At 37.5% G+C, this 25,369-nt stretch overlaps 1 protein-coding gene across 2 annotated transcripts in view; it reads right to left on the bottom strand.

The window, feature by feature from the left end:
* PRKCE (protein kinase C epsilon) overlaps positions 1-25,369 on the bottom strand; it is a 211,880-nt gene that overhangs the window by 93,913 nt on the left and 92,598 nt on the right. For both annotated transcript variants that reach the window (XM_072409767.1, XM_072409766.1), the window contains exons 3-4: positions 3,283-3,442; positions 605-639 (exon numbers count right to left, since the gene is read on the bottom strand). In XM_072409767.1, the coding sequence (XP_072265868.1) occupies positions 605-639; positions 3,283-3,442 (195 nt within the window). The remainder of the gene's footprint in view (positions 1-604; positions 640-3,282; positions 3,443-25,369) is intronic.

Below are 25,369 nucleotides of genomic sequence, written 5' to 3' on the forward strand. Positions count from 1 at the left end.
AGGGTATAGAAACCAAATATATATAATTTTAGAAACTGAATATATATATATATATATATATATATATATATATATATATATATTTGTGTTAGTGAATTCTAAAGAATTGTTACATCTTTTAGCAAAAAAAAATGCATTATGACTGAATCTTTTGATCACATACAAACTTTTTTCTAGATGTATAGATGTGGAAACAAAATGTTGTCTGCAGATTTCAATTAGTCATTCAATTATAGTCAGGCTTGCTAAAAAAGTGAATTTTACAGCATCAAATCTGCATTTTTCTTTTCGACAGAAATACAACTCTGCCATATTGGACATATTCCATTGGTGCATCTTGACATGTCCCAAATGCTCTATCCAGGCATATAGGAGCCCACCGGCTGTGATAAAAGGACATCAGTCTTCAGTCTGCACATGGAAAACCACCCACAGGTTATCCGGGCTCGATTCATACAATAATAAAGTGAAAACCTGAACAGATAGCACTTGTGAAGAGGAATTGTTTTAGCCGAGGAATAGTTGGTAAATAGTATAAAACCCCTGAGTGTCGGCATCAGAAACACATTTTACAAAATATGCATTTTCTGAAATCAAATCTTACCTTGACATTGATAACCCTGTTTCCCTATTACACCCCTGTAAACAAAAAAAAAAGAGAATCAATGAGTGAAACAAAAACAATTGTCATATTAAAGTAAAAACTGCTCAAGAGGGGACAAGGCTGGGGAAAAGGTGAATAGCTTATAATTAGTGGAAAATTGCTGACTTTAGTCTTATTTTATAAGACAAGCATTAGAAGTTGCATTAGAAGCTGCAACAATTTAGGTTGAGGCCGCCCTTTCCTGGCTAATGGACATCCAGCGTCACCTAGCCCTTTTCTTACCAGCCTTACTCGCTCTGGCTCACCCCTTTCATTCATTAAATTTCAGATTTTTTAATCATGGAGCCTCGGCATCACACATGAGCATTATCTAGGATCATCTGCATCCCTGTCTAGGAACACCCACTCCTTCATTCTAACACCCACCCATCAAAGCATTTGGCTTTACTAACACTTTAATGTGTATCTTTTTTGTAATCATTAATAATGCCAGTATGAAGCAAGTAATAAGTATGAATGTTAAGTAATAAAACTGTACAGCCAAAGCATTTTTTTTTACATTGGTGGAATAGGAAAGAATTAAACCTTTGTGTCAAATTTTTGTTGTTGTTTATATCTCCACTGGGTAAATTTGCCTAAAAGTCTCAGAGATCAATGTTTCAGACAGAATACAATGAAAAATCCAAATATTTCTGAGAATTAAAAAAAAAGCAAGGGCTATACTCCTCCAATAAGGACACCTGGTTCCTGCAACAACTCTAAGACATCAGATGATAGTTGCTGGAAATGATATTTCATGATTGTTTCCAGTGGCAGATGAATGAATGAGCACTGTATACACAACGCAGTTTTGTTCTATGTAGAGGGGAGGGAGAAGACAAGCGAGTGGCACCCTCATTGCACTTCTCAATAGAAGTAAACAGAGGTCATTCCTGATTGGTTGTTTATCAATCTACTATAGTTCTTCATTAGACTCTGCAACAACCATCTGATGTGTGTGCAAAGCTTAAGATGTTAAGGTGTTTTATTCACTCTGGAGTGATTTCATCTCAAGCAAAGGGCAATCTTCCCAGCAGGACACTACTCCATTCAAATCTAAAGAAAATATTTTGCCTGGGTCTACATTTTAAAGGTAAATTCCAGGCTCCCTTACATCCTTCCCCTCAGCTTATCACAGGCAATAAAAAAAAGGAAAATCTCTTCTGTTAACAGGAGGTAGGGTCCTTTTGGGGGTGTTCCAAATTATTTCCTGCATGACATGGTCACTGCCTATTGGCTGTCCAGTTCTGGGGTCGTTCAGCAGATGTCTTGTGAATGATGAGCAACCAGCTTGGTAAAGAGTCTTTACTGTGCTGAATGCCCGCCTTGACACCAAAGGGGGTTATAGGGTGCTTTAGGAGCTTCTAATAAAGCATTGTATTACTCTATCTCCATTAGAAGCACACAAAGCAAAGACCACAGTATGCTCTTGCCATTTTGTCAATCTTGCCCATTGACTAGCTGAAGTCGCCAAGCACCATGTAAGCCGTAAAAAGTGCCATAGCGGTCCGGTTCTTGCAATGCAACTTGCCAGGATGACAATTACAGTGAGTGTTGTTATGTGTTTGCATTGTTTGATTTAGTGAAACCAGAATAAAATACACAATCGGCACAACATATAACTTAGGGGGTGGCGCTGCACTCTGAGTAGTAATCATGATACAGCAGAATTTTTTTCTTCCTCCATCCATTTAAATATTTCTCATGTGCTGGCCTCAGTTGGCAAAAGCAGCTTCCAGGAAGCCACTTAAAGTGAAGCCTTTCTTCCTGTTATGTATGCTGGCAGGATCCAGACGTCAGCAGAATAGATACACAGCTAAGGAAAATGTAGCTTGATCATTAATAGCTTCCCTTACACTTTGCAGAATATGCCTACTTTGTCAAAGTGTCAAGAGGAATAACTGCTTGATCCTCATGGCAGCTCAGAAGAAGAAGTGGGGCTTTTATTTTTAATCCCAAGAGTTTAGAATCAAAAATACTGCACTGATTGTGATGTTCTCTCTCATACAGGAGCAAAAAAATGATTATTGCTGCTCTGTTACTGACTTAGCTCTCCAAGGCAGACCTGGATGGAATAAATCCTGCTGGAAAAAATACTGGTCTATTCTTGCAGCTTTATTTTCCTAATAGTATACATAATATCGAGTTGCAAATTTGGCAAATGTGGATTGCTTGAAAACAATAAAAAACTGGTTTGAAATATAGGGACATAGTTTGCAGCCAGGAGAAGAAAATCACACCACAGGCAACCAAATGCACGCAGTAGTGGTGCAAATCTTTAAACAACAATCGCATATCTTAAAAAAGACATGGTGCTTTTGGGAACCAGGCAAAGGCCTGCTGCAGCTACATACAGCCATAAAATGGTTCACTTGAATGAGAAAGGTTTGGAGAGCAGTTGAGCCCATGGCTGAAAGTTGTGGCTCACTGGGGCCTGAAATGGCCCTAAAAGGGCTTGGTCAATCAGATTATTTTAGTTGCTGTCTAGTGAGTTTGTAACCGTTAATCTCTATGCACTACTCTGCTGTCCATTAGCAAAAAATAAAAATCAGTTTTTGGCTACAGTAAACCATTGCATTTACTGCAGCCACAATGACCCCCTTACAATTCTGAGCATGCACCAGACACGCGGGACCTACCATATAAAATCTCTGCAGTGTGAGCAATATGTTGGTTGCCTAAGGTACGTTGCCATAAATTTGTGCCCGTTGACTTGATGGACCCTGCGCCGAACCGCCCCCTGCCTCTTCCTGGGGCGCATTCGTTCCCTGAAGACTCGTTCTTCATTTTCTTTTGGAGCTGTAAATAAAAATATAGAAAAGTCAATATATGGCTAATCTGCAATGTGTAAAACAAGGTAAATAATAAGGTATTCAAGCTAAACTTAAAGAAGATACAAAGACAGAACAGCTATAGTGATCCCCAAAACGTATATTCCAATGGACAGAGATTTTTTGCTGCATGTAAAGTTACACTGGTTGTTTTATCTAAATATTGGAAAACATTTTGAATTAGTTTTTTTGCAGTGGAGTTTTTGAAATGTTGCACTTTCCTATGTACAGTATTCTAATGAATATTCTAAGCAGTATTCAGTGTTTGGTTAGTTGTATTTGGTGGAGAATAATAATGAGTCTGGACTTGCCAGGTGATGTACTGTAATACCATATTCTAATCATTGCCCTGCACCTGTTGATGTGATGCAGTGGAATTAATTAGTTATAAGAGCCCTATTGTTCTTATTTTGTTTTATCTTGTTTAAGTAACTATAAATAAAAATTGTGTCTTCTAATTACCTGCTATAATTATACTGTGCCGTTCAAAAAGCCTTCTTTTTCTTCCCCCTCTTCTACCTTCCCCATATCCTCAGTTATGTCATTACATTTAGAGGCTTGGCACAATTGAGGTTGACCAACCAATCTTCTCTTTCAATACGTGGAATTAATTCTACTAAAGTGCCACCCCTATGCACTTTGCCAACCAATGTGTGAGCAATGCACCACAATGCATTTATTAAGGCTTGAAAAGTAGAAAACATACAAGCCTTAATAAATGCATTCCACAAATAGTAGAATATACAGTGATGGTATTTTTTTTTTTTTTTTTTAAAGCTTAATACAATCCTAATCAATTGTTTTATTGTAGCCTATGATGTCATCCATCTGCTGCAGACAGCACTTTTTTAGTCTCCCCAGTGCAAGAACAGCACAGGTAACAAGATTTGCAAGATTGGGTCATCAATTAGCCATTATTTTAGTCCAGGAGATAGGCAAGGACCCAGATGGGACTTCAAGGATGAAGACATTCTCAGGGGTACTGGTGTAACCTCTGTGACAGCGGATAACTACCTGTGAGTGTTATGCTGACACTCTAATTAGAAAACAATGCACTGAAAATGAAAATTAGATCTATTGCCAGGTTCACTTTAATGTGCACTCTTTATAAATACATTGCACTGTCTGTCCTTTCTGCCAGGGTTGTAGAAGAGCAGGTCGCCTGAGGCCACTCTCTGCACACAACCCCAGGTCTTTGGCAGTGCTGATCAATATTAATCAGCCAGGCAGAAAAGCCGATAGCTGGAAAGTATATTCTCAAGGTCAGCGGATCATTTTAATGAGGAGAAATGGCCATTGCAGCTTATCAGTTCATCGCATTCAGTCTGCATAATGGGTATGTCAGCCTTGCACAACCTTTCTACGCAGAGTAATCTACTATCCAACTCGAAGGGTCATTTTGTAGGATTCCCTGCTGATGAGCTCAGCCAATTCTGGCAAAGTGAGAACATTCCTTTTAGCAAAGCACTGACTGCATGAAGTTATTTTTCTGTCTGACAATAAATCCTGCAGTTTAAGTACTTTGCTGACATTAAAAGTGAAGTGTTGAGAGGGATCAAGCTAATACTAATAAAGAAGCCCAGTCTACTGGAAAAAGCAGGATATTGTTTTATAATGAGGAGCTACTGAACTCATCACATAGAACCAATTATCATTTTACCTACTTTTGGGGTGGAAAGGTGGCTTACCCATGGCCTGATATCCTGGGATATTTTGTGTCTGTGCAATGGCCTGATACCCTGCGATATTTTGTGTCTGTCCTGGGATATTTAGTGTCTGTGCCATGGCCTGATCCCCTGGGATATTTAGTGTCTGTGCCATGGCCTGATACCCTGCGATATTTTGTGTCTGTTCCATGGCCTGATATCCTGGGATATTTTGTGTCTGTTCCATGGCCTGATACCCTGCGATATTTTGTGTCTGTGCCATGGCCTGATACCCTGGAATATTTTGTGTCTGTGCCATGGCCTGATATCCTGGGATATTGTGTGTCTGTGCCATGGCCTGATACCCTGGGATATTTAGTGTCTGTGCCATGGCCTCATACCCTGCGATGTTTTGTGTCTGTGCCATGATGTTTTGTGTCTGTGCCATGACCTGATACCCTGCGATATTTTGTGTCTGTGCCATGGCCTGATACCCTGTGCTCACCTCTCTGCACAGCTTATAGAACAGAAATGGGGAAAATAACTATTACTTGGGAGTTATTTTTGTTCCTGATTCAGACACTCATTAAAACATCATTCCATTTTTTCCACATGCAACTAACTATAGGACACTGAATGCCCAGTTTAGATGCAAGCAGTGAGTAGCGGAATTTCATGTTTCCTGTATGGATGAATTTCAAAAATTCTAAGCCTTTAATAGAATGTGAAACATTTTACTCAAAGCTCTTTGAATCATCCCTTGATAAGATCCCTACATACCACAATTTATCTCCATCACACCCTCCATGAATCAGGAATCTGCATGCTAACATCTGATGGGAATTTGCTTTCTGTTTGACGTGTCCATTGTTAATGGACTGCCTTTTCCAATACCTGGTGTTTGAATGTAATTTTCATAGGACATGTGTATGGACGCCCACTTCTAAGGTGCAACACAAGGCAATAAGTGAAAACAGTGGGTTGTCATCCAGCAAATACTGCAGAAAGTTCACCTAGTTTGTATTAAAATCCAAGTCTAATAAGATTTTTTTTTTTTTTTTTTAACTTTTCCGAACCTCATGTTAGCCTCTGACCTGAGCCTCAAACAAAATGCTTCAATAACAATACAGGTTCATTTCCAATCCCATTGAACTAAATTCCTGTGAGCCCGTTGTTTTAAAAGCATGCCCCCTAGGGAGCATTAACAAACCACCCTGGACTCCGGGAACATTGGTGCAGAGAACCGCATCCATGGTCATTACATGACATTGTCCTCTATATCATAAAGGACCACCACAGGAAGATGAGGATTCCAGGACAAGTTTATTTACCAGGTGTACAAAACTTTCAAAACAAAAAAATGAAATGGTGCTTCAGGGGAAGTTAAGCTTCAAAGCAAACTTGCCACAAACCCGGACAATTTATTCTAAGCATATGATGGATAAAATGCAAAAAATTAGGTTGTGGTTATTTTTGAAGGAACATTAGTTCCAGTTATGAGGCAGCCAAATTTCAATGCAAATATTGTTTTTATTTATCATGGTAATACCATGGGATACTATACCATCGTATACTTTATCATGTGCTCAGTTGGAATTGCCTGGCTTTTAACAGGTCAGTTAGGGTATTGTGTAAACTGCAGCAACCAGAGCTCCTGATGTGCATTAGGGGGATCTTCCTAAGCCGTCCACTGTTTTACTGATCAGATTCATTATAAGAAAAGTTCATGAATTCTTTTCCGTTATTACAAACAGGTTACAAGTTCATCAGATTGCAGGCAAAACAACAAAGAAGTGTGTGGGATTTTTGAGGCATACCTCCAAAACAAAAAAAGACAAAGATTACCTAAGTTTAAAATCATCAATTTTTTAATTACAAACATTTAAAAACATAAATTTACACATAATATTTAGCAAACACATCAAAGAGAGCAAACACATCAAATTTAGCAAAGACATCAAATAGAAAAGTCTCCACTTAATGGGGTTGCTATATACCTTAATTACTTCCAAGATTTAGACTAATAGTTCATACATTTCTTATGGATGAGTGCATCCTCCTATTTTCTCTCAACACGTTTTGCAGATATAGTTCCATTTCATCAGGAGTTTTTGCTAGAGAAAGCCCAATATTTTTTTTAGCAAAATGAAGAAAAGCAGCCAAAGACTGAATGTCCCACCTCAGACAAAAGACATCCAAGGACCAATTGGGAGAAGTAAAAGAATATTTGAAAAGTCAATTGACTAATATACCAGGACTCATCACCAAATGAAGCTGCAATTTCTTAAAACATGCAGGTGGATGTATGCCATAAGAGCATTGCATGTAATGATAAGATGCCCATAAGCCCCTTACAGCTACTTTCTGCCAATAATTTTAGACACGAAGGTACACATTAAGTTTTGTTACATCATCAGAGTGCAGGAACTGCAAATAATGTTAACACATACAGTAGAGAAATTGGATTATTAAATGGATCCCTGAGAAAGATGTGTGCATCCCAAACATAAAGGTAGCTTACATTGTACAATTGTGTTATCCACCCACAGCAACTTCTGCAAATCTTATACTCACTAATACCCAACCCAGCTAGATATTGTCCACAAAGCCACAGATCTGAATTTTACACAGGATTAAGTGATGGACATAGAAACAGGTCTAGCTCATATTTTGATAAGCATATTGGTTGTTGCAAAAGGAATACCTTGCTAAATTTTTCGGAGACAGGTCGGTGTCCCTTAGCAGTATATTTAAAGGTGTAAAAATTAGTAAACTTTACCTATCAAACATACACAATCAATTAGGGGGCAGCAAACAGTCAAATCTGTCAGCAAACAGGTTGATAATCCTAATCTATATGGAAAAAGGTAGAAAATAGATTCTAACATAAAAAATATTTGGGTAGCTGCCTTGGATTACGGTTAAATAGAATAGAAAGACTGTAACAGTGACATGTTATGTAACATAAATGAACAGCAGAGGGCACCCAAGTCTGGGATAAAACATTAAACTACAGAGAGCACCAATACAGCAGAACTTTGAAGTAGAACTGAATTTGCACAGTTTTTAGAAACACAAAAAGTAAAGTGGAATCACTTTTTCCTTAAATAAATATATTTCCCCTATTTTGCTATGAATTCTAGCTTTTAATAATAACTTTGCATGCATGTTTGCATGCTGGAGCAGTGGCTGAACATCACAATTCTACTACAGAAGAATGTGCTAGTGTACTGTGCTTTGGCGCATCTACCTGCAATTTAACAGAATACAATAAAAATTCTACACCTAAACAATAAGCATTGTCACCTTAAAAAATGCCCTTGCAATGATCAAATATATGTTTTTACAAATTATGGATTATGCTTTTGACAACACAGGAATACCTGCAACATCATTTTTATTTGAAGCTAAACTCTGAGCACCTTAATTTTTATAGAATGCATAGCTAAATATGTTTATACCTCTGGCTTTTATTATTAAATTATCTTGTGCTTTGAACCCAGCTAAAATTGTTGCTTAGTTTTCCCAGTTAGTATAGCAGCAAATGTGACCCCCATCTAAGGACATTGCTATTCACAAAGCACAACCTGTGAATTTCTACATAAAGTTTTCACAGATGCTACCCATGTAATGTTAGAGAGCTGTGACATAAGAGCGGGGAGCATCAAAGAACTTAAAACATTCAATGCACAGGTACCGTGAAATGGAATATTGGGGAATTAGAATAGTCTGGCCTATTTTATTGAACTGTATGATAAATATTCTGCACCTAAATGCACATTTACCTACTATTGTCAGATTTATATTTAACTAGCAACATGGAGATTATTGGCTCAGCAGCAACTACTATGCAGGAGGTACAATCCATGTTTTTTCCAAATCTAAGTAAATTATGGCCATTATTTTAATCAAAAAGAGATCATACTGTTAAGGGAAACATAGCCGGTGACCTGCCAGCTACTGAAAATACAGGATGGGAACACTGATCCAATATTTCAATGCACCAGTGCCAACTGGTTCCCTACTGCCCTTTGCACTGGCATCACTGCTTCTCTTTAGAGGACCCTGACACTGGACAGCCAAAAGGAATGGTGGTGACATGGACACCTTATGAAGGATCCACCAATTGTTAGAGGAGGAAAAGACTAATATTAAGACTCATATTTGTGTGCCACATAACCATGGATTTGGCAGAGAAAAGACGGCAGAGTTTAGTTACAGGGGGTGGCAGAGGGGTATGTTTGACCAGATATTTTAAAAAGATTATACTTAAAAAAAAATAAAATCTTAATCAGAGACTGTTGATCCAAGGAACATCCAATTGCCTCATGGAATCAGGAAGGATTTTTTCTCCCTGTTGTAGCAAATTGTATCAGGGTTTTTTTTTCTTCCTCTGGATCAATTATATCCATAGGGTTTTATATCTGGGATATGTTTATTTCCCTAATGGCTGAACTTGATGGACTTATGTCTTTTTTCTGACTAATTATGTAAATATGTAATCACCCAAAGCCAATTGCTGCCCCTCTACTTTTTAAATATTTACAACCTAAGAACAAGTCAATTATGAAGATTGCAGATACATGAAGGTTTTTCTGTATCCTGCATTGGCAGAGCCCTACATCCCAGAACCTCACAGCTCTAATACATGTCTGGGAACCTAAATCATTATTTTATTTGCACTGGAAACAAATGGTGCGTGGTTCATATTGTTCCCCCTATGATTAGCCAAACTATCTGGCATGGTCCACTCTCTTCTCTGGGTACAAAGCCAGCATCATCAACAGGGTTTTGAACTTGTACCAGTCCAATAGAGAAATTTGCCTATAAATGGATTTTGTAACAATATACAAAAAGTAATGTTCCTGGCAGGAAATATATTTATGAAGCAGAAATACTCATTTGCATGGATTTTATTAGCATGGGTGGTTGTTTTGGAATGTCTATCAAAATATCCCACATCTCTGCAATAAGAGACCTGAAGAGATAAACAAAATGTGAAAGCAGATAGCATATAAAAGTGCTGCTCACACATCAAAGAAGCAGCCATTTAGATGGACCCTTAATCCTAGGTATAACTCAAATATTATGTTGAGCCAAAGAAGAGAGTCAACTGAGAGGTCAGCTTTAGCTGCGCCTTATTTTTGCAAGTTAACCTATGTATAAAACTTTTTTTAGAAAATGGAATAACAGTCCAAATCCCGTTCGGGGTTGTTTTGCCCTCTGGTGATACAGGACTTGTTCATGATATTGCAATGGTTATACAACCTGCTTACAGTTGATCTTCTGCTACCCCATACCTCTCAACATTAAAATACATTTTAATACATTTCAGTGATGAGTATTAGTAGGCATTCATGGAAGATCCCACACGATTTATGATAGATCCAATGTTCTCAGATGTTACTTGCTCTGTGTGGCAGTCCCTTGTTTATTCAACCTATGTCTCAAAAAATGCTTCTACTTATAGGACACTAAAATAATGATACATATGATTGGGATTGGGTTCTCGGAGAACAAGCCCAAAGGAAAACAAAATTAAAACTAAGCAAGAGAGTAAAGAAAAATCTCTTCTTAGTTGTCATCAGAACAGGCATTTTTATTGGAAGTATCACTTTCCATTCTGTCCAACAACCATAAAATTCTGGACTTCACATCACATTCTGTCCTTGAGCCATTGTCTTTAGGAGTGGGTGCTGAAGAGGGAGCACAACCAGCAATAAAAACCTAACTCTTCCACACTTAAAATCAAAAGTATTTTTTATAAACTTTAGGCTGGTTATCAAAGACCGGTTTGATGATGGATCAATTAAGACAACAATGGTCCAGGAGGTACAAATACAAGACTGACACTTGTTCAGCCTCTAGAGACTAAATCATAAAGGCAGCCAAGCAACTAGCACCCTTAGAAGGATGGGATACTAATCTTGGCAACCAAGGCTCTTCTCAGGACAAATTTCCTTTAGGGTTCATTATGGAAGGCACTCACATATCCAGAAAACAGTTGGGTTTCAAGCAATGAAAAGTCATTAAACAGCACAACTCAATAAAAGAAATGCATTACGTTCCGGCTTGCTTGGAAATGAACTCTGGAATGTGTGCAGAAAAAAAGGGAAAGAGGGAGAAAAGTAGTAGTCACCAGCATGCGTGGAGGTGGCTACATTGGCAGAGGAAAAGTGAAGCTTCCTTAGGTCGGTGCTGTCCCCTGGTTACTTTAGATTCTTTTACTAATAATATTATCCAATATTTATATAGCGCCAACATATTAGGCACCGCTTTACAACGTCCATACTCATGTCACTAGCTGTCCTTAACTGTGGGAGGAAACTGGAATATGCGGAGGAACCAATGGAAACATGGGGAGAACCTGCAAAGTCCATGCAGATAGTGTCCTGGCCGAAATTAAAACCTAGGGCCCAACACTGCAAAGGCCAGCGTGCTAACCTCTGAGCCACCATGCTGCCTACCAGCCTTTGTATGTGTGTGGTTCAGGAAGCAAAATATTTGCAAAGCACATATTAACAATATGAATATCCTAGAAGATATTCACAAAGAGCAAGGGCACAAAATGACAGAAGAGAAGCAGAGGGGTCATTGCAGTGCACATTGCCCTCCAGACAGTGGAATAGAAGTGGCATCACTGAATCCAAATATTTGGCCGAAAAACTGGACTGACCATATTTTAAGGTGGACTGTGAACTATTTACTGTTACCAATTATTTTTGTTCATGACTGGCAATCCTAGAAGAAATCCTCCTCACCATTATACAGAAACATCATTTTGCAGAAACCAGAGAAGAAAACATAAAAATACATCTGATTAAACTCTATTTTACTAAGTTGAACCTTTTCCAGAATGCCATTTATAGATCTGCCACTCTGTTATTTCCACCAAGAATACAAACAGTATGTGATTTTTTTTCTTTCCTATACAACTAAAAGGTCATTACAATGTTGCCATGGTTACCCGTCACAGTATGTAAAATTACACCTCAAAAAAGATTTCTGAGAAAATGAAGTTGTGGATTGGTAATGACTCCACTTTAGTCAAAGAGCAAACCGAGCAGATGGTTGGGTTGGTGTGCGGCATCGACATGCGAAGAAGGGAGAATTCGCTCCCTCTGTTGCACAATGTCGCCTAAAATACATTGCTATGTAAAACAAAACATGCTTGTGGGCAAATAAAAAAATTAATAAAGGGTATTTAATCCTGAGAGAGAATTTATAAACTCACATACAAATTAGAGTTTTGCTACTCATTAAGTGATCATTTGTGGGGGTCTCCAACAGTGTGAACTGGTGTCCCCAACATACGTAGTAGAGGAGGTTTTTTAGGATGCCCCATCTTTGATCACCAATATTTGATAGATGATGATGCCAATTTAAACTCTGTTGGAGGCTCCTGCAGCCGGCTGACTTCCTGTCCCCCTCTCCCCATAGAACAAAACAGATGGCATTGCATCTCTGTATAAGATACTGAACTCCCTTACATTGATGGTCAGTGCAGTGTATCTCACATTGTAGTTTTCGCCACATTTTTTGTAGGTACTGACCCCTTTACATTGGGGATCATTTAAATGACTGGACAGCACCCTTACATAATTTAGTCAGCATAGTCCCCCTTCATATATTGGTGGTCAATGTATTGATCACCTTAGTAGTCAATGAAGCAGAGGTTGGACAAAGTCGTCACCCTTCAAGTCCAAATCAAGTCCCAAGTCATTGACACCAAGTCCCAAGTCAAATCTCAAGTCACCAAGAATTCTTCCAAGTCAAGTCTCAAGTCAAGTCACTTTATTTATCAAGTCGTTTGCAAGTGGTACTTAGTCTGTTGTAATACCTTCCTCCTCGCATTCCTTACATTCTAAGTCCACTATGTTCGGCTTTCTTCACTGACAGCTGAAGAGGACGGGGAGGAAGGCAGTGATGCTTCTGTAACACCGCCTTCCTCCCTGCTCCCTTCAGCTGTCAGCGAAGAAAGCCGTGGACTTAGAATGCAAGGAAGGCGAGGAGGAAGGCTGCAAGTCAAGTTGCAAGTCGCTGGACAAAACAACCAAGTCGAGTCACAAGTTGTTTATTAGTTGGCTTAGATCAGACTCAAGTCCAAGTCGCGTGACTCAAGTTCCAAGCTCTGCAATGAAGTGACCTCTTATATTGGTGGGCAGCAACATGCACTTTTACATTAGTGGCAGTGTAATGCCCATTTTCATTGGTGTTCAAGGTACTGATCTCTTAAATTTGTAGTCAGCATAGTGTCCCCTTTCATTGATGGACAGCATATCAGCCTTTACACTGCTGGTCAGATTATTGATCCCTTACATTGGTGACAAGGGTAGTGTTCCTTATATATGTTGTAAAGTAGGCACTACTTATAATAATGATGACTGTAATGACTCCCTACATAAGTGGTCAGCATAGTGACCCCTTAGATTAGTGGTCAATATAGTGACCCCCTACTTTAGTAACCCTTTTCATTGGTGATAATACCTGTAATGCCTTATATCGGTGGTTAGCCCCCATACATAAATAGTCATGTGGCTCCTCTTCCTACATTGGTGGTCAATGTAATGACCACCTTATATTTGTGGTCACTGCAGCCCCCCTTTACATTGGTAGCCAGTATAAAGACCCCTTACATTAGTTGTCAGTGTAGTGCTGCCTAACAATAATGGTTAGTATTGTGCTCCTTTACATTGGTGGTCATAGTAGATACACCTTACATTGGTGGCAAATGAAGCCCCCTTAAATGTGTGGTCAACACAAACAATATTAATATGATCTTATCCCCTTGTACTGAATGGCGAGTTTTACTATACTTGACTAATGTGCTAAATCTTGAAAAATGTGAAATCCCGTAAATGTCTGTCCCTAATACAGTGCTACATGGAACCTTGGCCCAGACCTCTACTTTAATGTGTTCATCTGATCCTCTGCTTTTTAGCCTTTAATCTGTTTTTAAAAAGAGCAAAATCAGCATAAATCACCTGAACATAGCATGTTGTTAAAGTGTCATCACTCTTGGCCCCTGGAGAGATGATGTATGTGAATGATATTTCTCTGCTGGCTCTGTAATCTTCTGGCAGACTGCGGCTGCTACTCTTTTGACCTCAAACAACCTACTGTATATAGACATTGGAGTGACAGCAGATTACCGCACTATACTGTAATCAATGTACAGCTATTCTAAGCTTCTGCTCCTGAAGAATACTCAGCATTAGTCAAGGGATGCCTCAAGCAGAATTCCAGGTGAACACCTAAAACTATTGAAAATAATTTTTTTGTAAGTGTGCAGCCTTACTGACTTTGCACACTGCCTTCCAGCGTTTTAGAGTGCATAACATTGTCTAATAGTACAACTTGTGCACACTTAGAAGCTGGGGCACCGAATGCAAAGTCAAGGCAAAAGCAGGGCGGCATCTGTGTGTGAAGTCAGATAGTTGACAGGGCAGCAACTATCAGAAATCAAGTAACCCCTGACTCTGCTGAAGAGTTAGACCCAATGTAAGTATTCTAACTAGGAGAGAACATAAAAGTATTTAACAATAGTATATATTAGGCATGCTACGTACACCCAAAAACATTTTATTGCAGTGCACAGGGCTTATGTACTGCACCCTGCCACTTTCATAATCTTGCAACTCACCCAAGGCTTTGCTATCAGCTATCAAAATATCACTGAGGATAAGTGTAATATTGCAACACTTGTAGTTGATGTGGTCGGAAAAAAACTCCTGAACAGAGTTTGCTAACACTAATCCAAAATACAATGAAATATTATTGTCACATTTTAATTCCTCTATTTCACTCAACTGTATATCAAAAGGTGTGACCTTCAATCTTCAATTGGTATCAAGCAAAGCAACTTCACAAGCCAACAACATTTAATAAAAAATAAATAAAAATAAAATTAAAAAGGAGTTCTTACCTAACCCTTTAATAATTCTTAATTTGTCTCTTGTCTTTGCCCATCACAGCCTTTACTTTTCTGCCGATTTTTTAAAAAACTTTCAATTCATTTAAACTTTCCTTCCTATCTTATTATTATATTTTTAATGTTGCATTACCAATATGTATTACCAATATGTAAAATAAAGGAAGGATAAAAAAACTGCCTATGTTCTTTGCAAAGAATGCTTTGAACCAGAATTGTCATTATAAAATGGGACAACTTAATGAAATAAATGTACACTTTTATATCAAAAGTACCACTGATCTAAATAGAATAAAGTAATACAAAGCAAATACAAAAACCCTTGTAAACAATATCGCCAAATGAAAGCCTAATTTATTTATATATATATATATATATATATATATATATATATATATAATTTTGTAATCCTCTGTGTTATATCTGAGTTTCTGGTCTATAAGGGGGTATACAGATATGAGATTTGAAATGATTTAAAAGGATGCTTGCAGTGTTTTAATATTCTAAGAGTTTTTATTCAGAATTTTTGATACAAACAAGTATTCAATTTACCAATTATCAAGTTACAAGGGTCTTTGACAAACTTTGCCAGTATTTAAACGACCCATAACTAATACCCACAGATATCATTAGAAAATGAACAAAAGCTGTGCTAACATCGGAGCCATCAGGTGAAATATGAAGATTTTCTATTACAACTTTTATTAATCTCCATAAGATAAACCATTATCAACAATGACAACCAGTTTCAAATGCCGTCATTATTGCAGAAGCCCACATCTGTTATTGGTCTAAAGTACATTACAAAAATGTCAGGGAGCCCAATAGGACAACATATTTATAATTTCAAGAGGACCCTTCCCTTTTGATATAGGTTATGTATCGAGTAGTTTGGTGTGGGACACCCCTTTTCATTTACCATGTAAAAGTTAATGTTTTATATATATTTAATTGTAATTCCTACCAAAGTGTAATAAGCCATCATCGCAACGGGGGGGCACTGTAAACTTTTCCCATGCAGACACCCAATCTGATGACAAGTAAGGACAGAAAGTTTCAACCAACAGATGCAGACATGAAAAAGTGAAAAAAGCATGGCCCAAGGATATACTTTAAATTAGAAGAACCTTGATGAGTGTAAAGTGTCTGTAGTGTTGTGTCTCTTTACCACCTTTCCACTTTTTCAGCTTTCTGTCTTGAGTCAAAATCAAAATAGCAGTTGCTGGTATAAAAGATATTAAGCATTCCATACACTTTGGGGTTTGCACTATGAACTGTATACAGGAACCTGTCCATTTGTTAAATATCCATAATCATTCTTAGCTGTATTCAGAGCAAAGGTAAACAACAAAAACCCTAAAATTTAGGAGCTAGGTCAGTGTTACACAACCAGGGTTCCTCTGGGGTATTTTAGGGGTTCCATGAGTAATGAGCAATTTGTGCCCCTTAGGTAATTTTAGGTGACACCAATGCTCTTTTTATCTATCTGCAAGGGTGATATTTTTCCCACTGACTGACAATGTAAGATGTATTCTTTTCAATGACCAAAAAAACAATGTACTGTGAGCTGTGGACATAGTAATTATAGGAGGGGTTCCCTGAAGAGCTAAAGTTCTTTGAAGGATTCTCCCATGTTAAAAGGGTCCAGAAACGCTGAGCTAAATCCAGACTGGAAAACAGGCCATTTCAAAAAGCCACTGACCTACTGTCACCAACAATTTTTTTTTTAGAGACGTTGGCTTTTGGCTTTTAACATTGTGCAGATTTAACATCTGCAATGCGTTTTCTTGAGGTTCCAAGCAATTTCAGTTTTCTGTAAATCTAGCTTGTCAAGGTGGTTTCAAGCCTCTCAGGAGGACAAATATGTTCTGACCTCAGTTGGCAAGCCTCGATCAAGTCTATCTATGACCTCATCCAACAACAGATATTGTGTGATGTTTGCCAGGGCTCACAGACAATAATTAATGTGTGCAAGCTTCTTGTAAAAGCTGTCTAAGCCACAAAAGTCCCTAATGACTTTTACAATATTGCAGGATGCATCTTAGTGGGTTGAAATCCTGTCTGCTGTGGCCATCAAGAGCCAATTTTCCAGTATCAAAATGGATTTGCGTTCTCTTAAGACTGTCTCCGAGCAATCAGCTCATCAATAAACATAATAGTCAGATGCTTGTTATTGATTGCTGCATCTAATGGACTCATTAAGTGCAGGGTTCATTATGACCTAAAAAACAATTCCACCCAAGTATCAAGACTTATCCAAATGCAGCACTGCAATTTGGATAATGGGAAATTAAAGCCAAGGCCGGATGTTCCTGGTAGGAGCTCATAATTAGTGTTCATGTCTTCGGTATTTAATGTTTTCCATTTCTATAAGCCTGAAATAGTCATTTTCATAAACTCTGCTGGGTTAGAGGAATGCAAGCAGCACTGCAATTTCGTGCTATGTATGTATGTGTCAAATTCAATTCATTACCAATAAATAAAACATGCTCTATGGAAAAGATTGGCGGTATTCAGTGACACTGCAATGACTTTTAATTACATTGATTCACAGTCCAGTTTTAAAGTGGAACTAAACCTTAAAATTAAAAGTAACCATGCAGGTCTGTTATTGCAGAAGTGTCTAATGTCCAATTATGGTATTAAAATCGTTAAAGGAGAGAAGGTCAGTACTTTTGTTGACAAAAATGTGAATATTTATATTGGTATCACAAATAGTAAGTTTACAAAAGTGTTGCAAAAAAAAATTATGAATTAGAAAGATTAATAATCTTAAATCCAGTGGAAAAAAGTGGAGTGGAACCTCTTGGGAAATCTAGACATTTGATTTATATGGAAATAGCCTTTAGTTGCAAAGTCCATCAAAGTACATTATCCAAAGGCAAAAAAGTCTCAAGTGAACTCTGACGCGTTTCGCCCACTTAGGCTTCTTCAGGGGAATTATGAGACATGTATAAAGGCTAAAAGAAGGATACATGGTGGAAAAATAATTAGTAATACTAGATAATTCTTAGCACCCTAAAGCAAAATAAATCAATATAGTCACAGTAACGTAGTGCCAATCCACTATTTTAAGGACTGGTAACAACCAAATACCTTTGAAAGACAATTGTATACTATTTTATTATGGTATTAAACTGATTGCATTCAAAATTATATCTAGGCTAGGTTCACACTTCCTATGGGAATCAGACTCCACTGGCTTTAAGCAACATAGTGGTTGTGGATAGGAGCAGTTCCCAAGACATGCAGACAGTTCTAGATTTGCTGGCAGCACTGTGGATCTGCTTGGTCCAACTTTCTTTTTTAATTGACTTAAGTGACATGACTACGCACTTTTCGCAATATGTCGGCGCTATAAAATACTGGATAATAATATTAACAATTGACTGTTACAATTTCAGGTTGTGGATGGAAATATTCCTTGCACAATGTGCATCCTCATTCAATGGATCACACACATTTTGTGCATATGTGTATTTTGTATAAACACAGTAAAAATGTATTTTTATTATTTTTTTCTTTCTTTCTTTCTTTATGTATGTTTATAGGCTCTACTTTATGTTCTTGAAAACCGAATGTGCACCCTAAAACCAAGTGCAATGTAATTTGTTAATTTATTTGCTTCTAACTATGGCACTCCCACTTCACTTCCAGTAATAAACAGAATGAGGCTGTCCAACAGTTTGGGAAAACAATTTGAACTTGTAGGGATTACACAGACAATATTGCTGATTTTACCAGCAATGTCAGAAATTTGCATAAAAGGATTTCCTGTATTTTAGGAATCCCAGGGTGAAGGTATATTAAGGCATCTGTGAGTGATCAAATTTTCGCTAACACTTTGTAGAGTTTTAGGATAAAAGAACACTGACTTTGACTTGAACCTAAGAATCTGTCCCTGTATTTTACCACCAAATTCTAGTAAACTGTATAATACAGCAATACAAGAACCATTCTGTTTTTTTCTTTTTACAAATTTCAATAAATCCCTCTCCGAAAAAAAAAAAACCCAATAAAAATCACATGATCGCAAAATTATTCCTCCCCCACAAGCATTAGGTAACACCCAAAATAGTAAAAAAACAAACATTTACATTTTTAGGATATGAATATCAAATAGATAACTCTGTAACGTTGAAAACACATTCTTATAGTTAAAAAAATACACACACAACAGGGAAGGAAGTGTAATTTCCTCCACAAGCATCTGCTGAAGAACAATTGGAAGCCAAATATTATTTAAAAATCCAGAGATGTACAGATCACAGCTAAAAATAACTTTAAAAAGCATAAACAAAATATAAACACAAAACACATCACTGGAACTTGCCCCTGAAATATGAAATCACTGAGATGTAAAAAAAGAAGCAGCTCCTTTGATTGACATGTATTATCTAATAATATGGTAATCAGTATTTTTCACACAATATCCACACAACAAGATTCATGTGTGTTTCCAACTAGATTACAATTGTACAAAAACACACACATATACACACATACACACACATATTTATTTTATATATATGTTTCTAGTAGTGCACATTCTACATTTGGTGCAATTTGGTACCATTTATTCTGAATAGGACACATTGCACTGCATATATATAATATACAGTACATACATACATACACAATGTACACAATTTTTGTTGCTAGAAATTATCTTTCATGATTGTTTTTAGTGAGAAAACGATGACAGATGAACCCGTCTGTTCTATGGAGAAAGAAGGGGGAAGAATGAGCAAGCAGAACCCCACTGTGCTCTCCTTCATTGTACAGCGGTCGTTCCCCATCGGTCATCTGGATGGAGTAATGAACGACAAGCCAGACGGATCATATCAGGCGAGAATCATCTGACGTGTACATAGCCTTAGACCCCCTGATTTAAACAACACTGACGTAACCAATGGGAATGTAGTATGACAAAAAAAACGGTGCTGCAATTACTGCCAAAGGTGCTTTAACTAAGTACTATGTAAAGGGTCTGTACATAGTCATGCCACTAGCTGTCCCACAAAGGCCTCACAATCCAATATCCCTAAAAAAATCACGTCTTTAAAACAGTCTAATGTCAATTTTGTGGGGAAGCCAATTACTGCATGTTTTTGGAATGTGGGAGGAAACCGGAGTACCCGAAGGAAACCCACGCAAACACGGGGAGAACCTACACACGCCATGCAGATAGAGTCCTGACCAGGATTCGAACCTAGAATCTAGAGCTGCAAATGCCAGAGTGCTAACCACTGAGCCACCATGCTGTCCTGAATGTAATATTTAAGTTTTTTATGTTTATCAAGCTTACAAAAGTGTTAAAAATTGTCAAACTTGACATTAATTTAAGGACAATATCATTAGGCTACAACATAACAAAATTGAAAAAAGCAATGTAGTTTGAAAACTATCTGAAGCCATTGTGTACATATACATAAACGACTTTGCAAGTTTCTCATCAGGCTGATTGATAACATTTCTAAACTAAATGACACAGGCAGGAAATGTAGAAATTACACCTGCCGGGCCTTATCTCTATCTATTCATATCATACACAGAGGTGATGGATAAGGCTGATGATTAAACTCCTAAAAGTTCCTACAGGGCAAGAAAATAAAAGTCTTGGTCTACAGATCAAACTTTTTCAAACTTTTTAACATGAATGAACCCTTGAAAAAATATTCAGATCTTAGGGAAGCCCTGCTATAACTACTGTATCCACAGTATATTAGTGTGATGGTCAGTGGGAAGAATATCTTTAACATTGCTGGCCATCGGGAAGAATGTCACCCTTACAGATAGCCAAAACACTCATTGGTGTCAGTAGTAAAGAGACAAAAATTACTCATTGACTAGGAACCCCCAGCAACCTCTGGAGGAATCCTGGTGAACAGTGATGAAAGCCATCACACAACGTATAGTGAACACAGATAGAGCCAATATCATGCAGTGTCTGGTGTAATGGCATGGAGACATCTTTCTATCCTCTGAATGCTTTACTCAGTAGCTGCTCTTTACTTATTTCCCAGATACACGGATGCACATGCTCCGAAGCCAATGTAACACGTTCCGATTTTGTAGGGCCTCTTACATCAGACGCTTGTTTTGGCAGTTGTCTCATTCTGAAATGTCATGGCGTGATCTTAAAAACAGTATTCATATGCCATTTGTGAAGATATGATTCAGCTTATAAGATTCTCCATTTATCTGCACGAAATGCTTAACCCGAGACTGATTTACCAAATGACGTTCACGCAGCACCTTAGCTCATCCTTTCTAAATCTTTTTAACATGGGGGACACTTAATATATCTTTTAGGTCTTAGGGAACTCCTGTTATAATAATATATCCACCGCTCACAGTACATTAGTGTGGTGGTCAGTGGAAAGAATGCTTCTTATAGTATGTTGCTTACAGATAGCTAAAAAGATTATTGGTATCAGTTAAACTGACCTGAAAGGCACAAATTGCTCAAGGAACCCCTGGATGGGAAACACTGCTTAGTTAGTTGGTTAAAGCAAAATTCCAGCTTAGAAGCAAAAAATGTACTGCCCACCCAGCATGTAAAAACAGCTTTCAATGCAAAACTTCAGAGCTGTCCCCTGAGGATTCACTACACTCACTGAATCCAGTTTTATCTTATTATTTTTTGGTTTTATTTTCTACCAATCACAATTCCCTTCTCTTGCATAAATCAATCATCTAACTACATCCCTAATAGATGACTGCCTGTACTTGCATCTCTCCCACAGAACATAATTTGGTTAATAAACACCTACAATTATTGTTCCATCTTCTCCACCCAGTTTGATTGGTCAAAAGAATCTGTTGTGATAAAAATATGGCAGGGACATTTTCATGGAACAATCCCCATTTCCCTAATCCCAAAAAGTCACCTGTGATATGCTCATCCTTCAGGTTACCCACTCATCATGAAGGATAGATAGGGATGAGAAGCTCTGAATTTTTACATTCCAATCAGCATGCAATTTTTTGAGTAACAACTTGAAGCAAATGGCTAAATAAACATGACAAATGCAGATGTGAACAGTTTGATTTGCCTAAAATTGTGTAATTGTGGTCAGACGACTTGACTAGTAACTCACAGCCTTGGGCATTGCATAGACAGCAAAATACCAATATTTCTTGATGCTTTTGAATAAATGAGCAATTTCCCACTGCAGCAATTCTTGTACATTTCTGTAATCTGTCACTAGTCCCCAGTGCCTAAAAACTTGCTAGTGTGATTATATGTAGCAAACCTAAAAAATGCTGCAACAATTTTTATTCATCACTGTCCTTTAATCCAATTAACATTTGCGATTAAGGTGTAATCCTAGAAAGACACATTTTCTGCACTTAAGACCAGAATTTTTTTTTTTATTAGAGTATATTATTATTTTTAATATTACACAGTATTTATATAGCGCTGACATATTACGCAGCACTTTACCAAACTCATGTCACTAGCTGTCCCTTAAAGGAGCTCACAATCTAATGTCCCTACCATAGTCATATGTCATTAATACAGTCTAAGCTCAATATTGGGGGAGGCTAATTAACCTAACTGCATGTTTTTGGAATGTAGGAGGAAACCCATGCAAACACAGGGAGAACCTGCAAACTCCATGCAGATATCCTGGCTGACATTGGAACCAGAGACCTAGCACTGCAAAGGGCAAAGTGCTAACCTCTGAGCCATCATGCCGGTAATATTTAAACAGTCTAGAAGTTTTTTATTTTTCAGATTATGCATCTACAAATTAAATATAGTTTAAAAAAAATGGGCTTGCTATTCTGCAATTAATCATTAATTAATACATCTACAAAAGGGAGAGTGGAGAAATCCTGACAAATGTTTTTAATTATCCACTAGGTGGTGCTGCTGTTCCCAGGCACAAAACAACTATCACTTTTTAAATCCCATTGAAAAGAGATTTTCTGCACAATTCCTGCTCAGGCAAAGCATTAACAATTAATCTTCTTTTAGTTGTACACTAGGCTGCCTGCACAGGTAATTGCAGAAAATTCCTCCATTTTATTCAAATGAATCACCAACAACAGATCAGACCTGCAACAAATTACTAACAGCATAAAATTGTAATATCATTAACAACAATCAATTAACAAGTAACAACATTCAGATTAATGTAAAAAAAATAATACAAAATAGCTTTTAACATTGATGTACATTGTCCATGGACAAGGGATCAGATTCAAATGCAGCAAATTTAATGTACAGCGCTGCGTAATATGTTGCCGCTATATAAATACTGTCTAATAATAACAACAATAATATTACAGATATAAAAATAGACTGCTGAGTTTTTAAAGCAGACACAGAATTTGTAAAACAAAGCTTCCATTGGGGTAACTTGTAGGAGACACAAAACAGAACTAAACCTTTAAAAAGTTATATTTTTTTATGTTTTTTAACTGATGTTATGTTATATTATTCATAGTTTTCTTTAATCTTTTTTTCCCCTTATTATGTTAACGTGTGGGTTGTTTGCTGCATTGTCAAAAATAGCTCAATAATAGCTTGTTTTATTGGGTTCAGTTGTGCTTTTCATCTGAACATCTGGCTTTCATGCAAATACTCCTTGATAGCCCCTTTGACACACTGGGACGAAGTTACTAATTACCTGGAGAAGATAGACTATCATAGGAAAACATGAATGATCCAGCAAACCTGGAATGGATCAGGTCCTAGATTGGAAATATTTGCAAAGTAATAAATTATTTTTATTTAATCTATTCCAGGTTTGCTGGATCACTCAGATCTACCTATGATAGCCTATCTTCTCCAGTCTAGGAGAGCTTTAATAAATCAGACCCAATGTATGAGACTAAATTAATAAATAAAAAGTTGCACAGGAGGGAGCAGGTTTATTCCTGTATTCCTGATCCCTCATCTAATTTCCCTTACCACCCCTCTTTTTGTTTTCTTTTCTTCCCTCCCTGACCGCTCTTTTATCTATTCTTTTTACTCCCCAGCCCCTTCTAGCTGGGTGCACCCCCCAGCACTTTTCAGTAACCACCTGGCTGTTTTTGAAAAGTTGGGCCACAATACAGGGCCACCGCCCGCCTACAATATCTTCCTGCCTGGCTCAAAAAAATTGGGTTGTGCACTGTGTGTTTGTGTGTATGAATATATATATATATATATTTATTTATATATGTTGCAGTGGCTCCTTGGCCATTTTGATTGCCTGGCAGATTCCAGCATCATATATGGAGTTCTTAGAAAAGAAGATTGTAAGACAGCCAGGTAAGAATGCCTTATTGGAGAACGGATATCACCTGTCTCTCTGCCATAAACAATCCTGCCTGGTCTTAATTTTGAAATGTGAAACTATAGTTCTGCTTTAAGAAATGTTCAAGATTTTGGCTTTTGTGAAAATTTAAAACCACAGCCGTTCAGTAAGGAGCCAGTACAATGCAAAAGTTTTACGATTTCCCAGCTATGAATATCATTATCGTTCAATGCTTTAGAAAAATGGTTGGGGTACTTTGTGAAACAAAATAAATGTCTGTGTTCTTCTGGTAAAAGCTTTGAGCACTTGAAAGTGATTAGCAAAATTTACACAGCCAACACAATGTTGGAACATCAAAGAGCGTCTTTAGCAGCGCACTGTATGCAGATCAGTTAGTGAAATTTAAATTACTACAGTTGAAAGAAGACACTGCTTCCCTGTATAATCACCTGCGCTTTGATTATTCAGATTAGAGGCCAGAAAAAAAATTAGCATATTCATAGCTTTATTTGAGGGGGGGGGGATGTAATATTAAAAAAGTAGATTATAGAGGTCAGTGAGAGAGGCCACAAAGGCTGTATATTGAGTGAGATCTTCTATAAACATTCACATTGTGCACTGCCAACATGCACTTTAGGCTCCGTTCTAAAGTCTTGAAACATGCATGTGAAATAATGGTTAGTAATGCAATGTATTAAACTTTATGGTTTCCCAAAAAATTCTGCTTTATGCAATTTTATGCATTTTGGCAAAAAGGCATGATATGTTATAGTCCATGGCATGAGTCCATGTTAGAGTCCTGGAACTGCTGTGCACCGTTTCCAGATGGTGACAGTAGTGGGTCATGTCTGTAATGTAGAATGAAAGGACCATGTATAGTCTCCATCATCAGCCCGAATATAAGATCGATGGCAAGGCAGAGCACCATCACCCTATAATAAGAAGTATGTGAATAAGACCTTCATGGCAAGATTGTAATGTTCTATTTTATTGTAGGCTGCCAATTTAAAGCAGACCTATCACCACTATCTTTACTTTATATAGAAGGGTAGACAACCCTTCTA

Source organism: Pyxicephalus adspersus, chromosome 4 (genome assembly GCF_032062135.1).
Source record: "Pyxicephalus adspersus chromosome 4, UCB_Pads_2.0, whole genome shotgun sequence".
NCBI lineage: Eukaryota > Metazoa > Chordata > Amphibia > Anura > Pyxicephalidae > Pyxicephalus > Pyxicephalus adspersus.